The sequence below is a fragment of the Cupressus sempervirens genome, chromosome 2 (assembly GCF_028749045.1).
Source record: "Cupressus sempervirens isolate cs-2001-9-10 chromosome 2, ASM2874904v1, whole genome shotgun sequence".
Lineage (NCBI taxonomy): Eukaryota > Viridiplantae > Streptophyta > Pinopsida > Cupressales > Cupressaceae > Cupressus > Cupressus sempervirens.
In genome coordinates this window covers 345,395,526-345,400,158 of record NC_143119.1, presented here as the reverse complement: position 1 = coordinate 345,400,158, position 4,633 = coordinate 345,395,526, and the positions used below count along the sequence as shown (strand labels likewise).

General features: G+C 36.0%; 1 protein-coding gene across 1 annotated transcript; it reads right to left on the bottom strand.

The window, feature by feature from the left end:
- Window positions 1-643: 643 nt before the first annotated feature.
- LOC149572540 (uncharacterized protein At1g01500-like) lies at window positions 644-2,365 on the bottom strand. Its single transcript, XM_089811649.1, has 2 exons — window positions 1,658-2,365; window positions 644-880 (listed from the first exon to the last, which is right to left on the bottom strand). Exons 1-2 carry the CDS (start codon window positions 2,363-2,365, stop codon window positions 644-646), a joined length of 945 nt encoding a protein of 314 aa, XP_089667775.1.
- Window positions 2,366-4,633: the final 2,268 nt, after the last annotated feature.

Below are 4,633 nucleotides of genomic sequence, written 5' to 3'. Positions count from 1 at the left end.
GGTATATTCCTATATAAAACTCTCATTCAATTCTTAGTCGATACCTGTTATTCAACTCTTAGTCCTTATCCGTAAGTGTGACGAACCTAACATGTAACGGAGTCTTTATTAAAGTGTCCGCCTTGTTTGATTTTATCCCTAGTATGGCCTCCACGAACAAGGGCTGACTTCATTCAGCATGGGAAAGATTTTAGGCTTTCCAATAAAAAGGTGGTGATTAAAACTCTTGGTTGTCCCGATGCATGAACTGTAAGAGAATTCCCATGTGCCCATTTCGATGTCCCAGACTCTTTGCTTTGGTCCAGAGTATTAGCTTCCTTGTCCTAACTACAAGCTTAGAAAAATCCTTTCCTCTCTAGTTCTTATATGACAATCAAATATTTTATAAAATGCTATTGCCGAGCAAGCTTATTTATAAATAAACATGCCAAAATCTTCTTTTTTTATTAAAACACCAGCTAGACTTTCTATTACATGTTAGCAAAATTTACATTTGAACTTTGAAGAAACTGCATACATGATGGTTTACTTCAAAAAGTATATCTTAACAAAGAGAGTATAACAACCCTTAGATAGAAAAACTGTAGCAAAACTTTCTTGAGATTGTTTCTTGTTAGATTTTTCTGTGTGGGTATCTAATAATTTACAGCAGACGTCTCTTGAAAGGTCCAGTGGTGGCCTGATAAGTTCTGACTAGGAGCCCCACTCCTACACCTATTCCAAGGCATATCCCCAGCCCTATTCCCATCCCCACCCTTACTCCTGCATTAAACCATGATAACTCCCCTTCTTCTCCCTCTACATCCAATCCTTCATTGCAATAATATACTTCCACTCCGTGCCTCTCACTGCCTTGTTCCATTTCAGATTCCATCTCTCCCTGTTTAACACAATACACCAGGCCAAAATGTTAATGTGGGTTTCCATGAATCGATCAATAAATAAATTTACCTTGACTACTTCTCTAGAACAATCATATATTTGTACTTATCCCAATCTACATAGATTGGCCTAATATGCTCCAAGGGTCATGAACTGTGTTAAATGTTAATGTGGGTATCAAGAAATCATCGTAAGTGGCCTATATAATCAATATCAATCATATCATTTGGCTTGTTCTAATCAAGATAAATTGGTCCATATCACTTGGCTTGTGCTAATCTACATAGATTGGTCCATTATACTCCAAGGATGAACTGTCTATTACAATGAATCATTTGAGGATTATATAATCAATATCAATCATATCATTGGGCTTGTTCAATCAACATGGATCGGTCTATTTTGGCCCAAGAATGAACCGGATATTGAAATTTATCTTGAAGACTATCAAATATCATAATCTACTAATCCTAACACTAATGTGTGAAAAACTTGTACTTCTAGATAAATTATACTCCAAGAATGAACTGTCTACAATCTTAATGTGGGTATCAAGGAATGAACCATTTGAGCATTATATAATCAATATCAATCATATCATTTGGCTTGTTCTAATCAACATGGATCGGTTCATTTTTCTCCCAAGATTATATGATCTGGATATTGAAATATAGCTTGAAGACTATCAAATATCATAATAGTCTACTGATCCTAAAAATAATGTGCACAAAACTTGTACTTCACATAGAACTCCAGTTCCTTCAAGTTTTTATACCTGATACTGAAACGAAGCTGTATTAACTATTTCGTCATCATCATCTTCTGGAATAGCATCCAGAGAAATAGAGCGAGTGTGTTTCCTCCTCGGAAGCAGCTGCACCATCTGATTCAACACAATGGGCTGCCCCAAACTCCTCCCGGCAACATAAACTTCAAGAAAAGGCGCTTTCATGGCAGAAAAATGATCAGTCTGAGTAGAAAAAAAAGCCGATCCAGCAGAAAGTGCACAATTACAATCCATGATCCACAGTTTCTTCCTCGTAGTAAAGGAACAAGCATGGCTATCCATAAGATGCCCTTCTGTCCATGAATCAGACCTCAAAAACTTCCCCGTAACAAGAACATCACTCTTGTGATGGATCTCAAAGGGCAAATCACCTTTGGCACGCACATTATCTGTACTCACATAAGTGGCCTCTGCAGACTCTTTATCAAGCCTATCTCTTCTCAGAGCTCTAGAAGTCTTTTCTGAGTGACTTATCCTTTCGCCATTAACTTCAAGAGATGAACAAACACTTCTTGGTGGAAAAACAATTCTAAAATACTCTGGAGCACATTTAACCAGACAAGAGCTCAACTTTACACAAACCACTCTGATATCAAACCATGCATCGCTCTGTTTAGCACCTGAAAAACTCAAACCAGAGGTTTTATGATTGGGGGAACCCATGATTTCCCCACTCCATTGCCTCTGGGTATCCATGAAAATGGCTGAAATTCTATAAACTTGATCTTCTAATTGAAAAATCTAGATCTAACAAGTGGAAAAGGATGGATTAGGGATTCTCCCCATCAATAGACTATACACCCATTGTAAAAATCCAATCTTGAACTACTGAAAAGCCACGGATAAAACCAGTGGTTAACAATGGCAGCTTGGATAACAAGCCATGGGTCGCCTTCCATTGTCTGGACAATGTTACTTTCAAGGTTTCTGAGATTGAGAGAGTTTCAGATCTCGTAATGTGAATTGTTGTAGAGTGGGATCAAAGCAGATTGAGCTTTATGTCGGTAGATTGCATGGTTTTGTAATGGAAACTAGTTTTGGTGAGGGATTTGGCAGTAGTTATAATAATGGGGAAAGTGGAAGGGGCCATGTGCGTTTCAGGGCATGGCAGTGAGAGGACAGAGAGCAGCGTTGCATGGCGGAGAAGGAGGGAAAGGATAACACGTAGGAGAATTGCACGGCACACATGGATTACAATATTTGTGCGCGTCAGCGTTTTACCCTGCCCTAAAATTAGGGTTTCGGGACTCTCTTCTGTTTCTGCTTTCTTTCACGTGTCCACTGCCTTGACTCCTATCACCCTTCTCACATATTGCTTCCTAAATTTCTGGTCTCTTTTGTCTTTGCATGCACATAAATCTTATGATTTTTTATTTTTTTAATTCTATCGTTATAATAAACAAGTGCATGGTGGCTAATGGGATTTTCTCAAGAGTTTAAATCAATTGAAGGTAATATTAAATTTGAATTGTTTACGGGGATTTATCTATGAGGATGTTGGGGATTGATTTGTTAATTGGGAAAGGGAGACCTTGTCATTTATGAATGTCTCAAAAACTGAATATTAATTGTATTTTCCTGTTGATCATAAATATCCATGGCTACTTGCACGTGAAAATTTTGCTAGAAATAAACTAGTACAAATATAATGACTACTTAAATATGTTTCAATTTATTGTATTTTTTTCCAGAGAGCTAGATGTTAAAGAGGGGTCATTTTTCAATGGAGACCAGTTTTTAGGCTCATAGATCCCAATTTCATTCTTTTTCAATTATAGAGTCATTGTTACGTCCCATCTTGCGACCTTCATTGTTTTTGTCTATGTGGCAACATTGTTGATTTTGACTTAGTCAAACCTTGTTTTAACTTGGATTAAGTAGTGATTAAGTTCACCACTGCTTTATGATGTGATTATTAGTGTGATTAAATGGATAATTAATGCATCGAAAGTTTTGGTTACATCTTTTTAATGTTAAACATGATTAGGCTTATAATGTTATTTTATGATGATGTAACAGTTTTCAAGATGATAATGTAATAAGTTATGTTTCATAATGATGATGCACTATGGATATTAATGCAAGTGTTATTACATTGATATTATGATGTTCTCGATGACGATTTAGTTGTTTGTTTGATGGATACTGACTCAATCTTGTTTGTGAGTGTTTGAGTGGATGTAGGATTCATCACAAGGAGAGTGTGGTTGAGGTAGAAAGGGTTAACCTCTTGGAAGGGGATGCATCATATGGTCTCACAGCCACACACACATATACACTTAGTTTTCATGATGATTTGATTTATTGTGACATGTTAATTTGTTTAAAAGTTTCTTACTATAAGATCAGATGGAAGAAAATTTTAATTATTTGTTTATGAAATGCATATTTAAAATGTGAAGGTTTACGGTATTCTTTTTTTGATATATAGTGTTCAATAAATAATGATGCAAATGTACAAGCATATGGAGATCAAACAAAAATATATCTTTATTTGATTTTTTGTTGATTAATTAATACATGTTGGTAGTAAGCTTTTCTAACTTTTCATTCCTATATCTTGATTTATTTTCATTCATTACTATGACTTTAACGAGATTGAGTTACCACTAGGGAGAAGGCAGAAGGATGAGGAGAGAATTTAGGTCGGTTTTGGTGAAGCAGTTATGAAGGGGGGAGTAGAAGAGACAATTATTAATCAGGGGAAGTGGGAATGAGGAAAGGCACAACATCATTGGGAAGCTAAGGAGAAAAATTGGGACTATAGGAGACAATATCTAGTGGAAAAGAGATCATCGATGGCTAGGGTTGGAAAAATGATGTAGGGCATCATTGAACAAGGTCAACAATCCAAGTTCCTTTTATTTTTCTATTTCTATTCTATGCAAAGGTCATGAACTTTCAGTATTTTAGTGTAGAAATTAAGAAATGGTGTATGTTCTTTCAATGTTTCTACATCTCAAT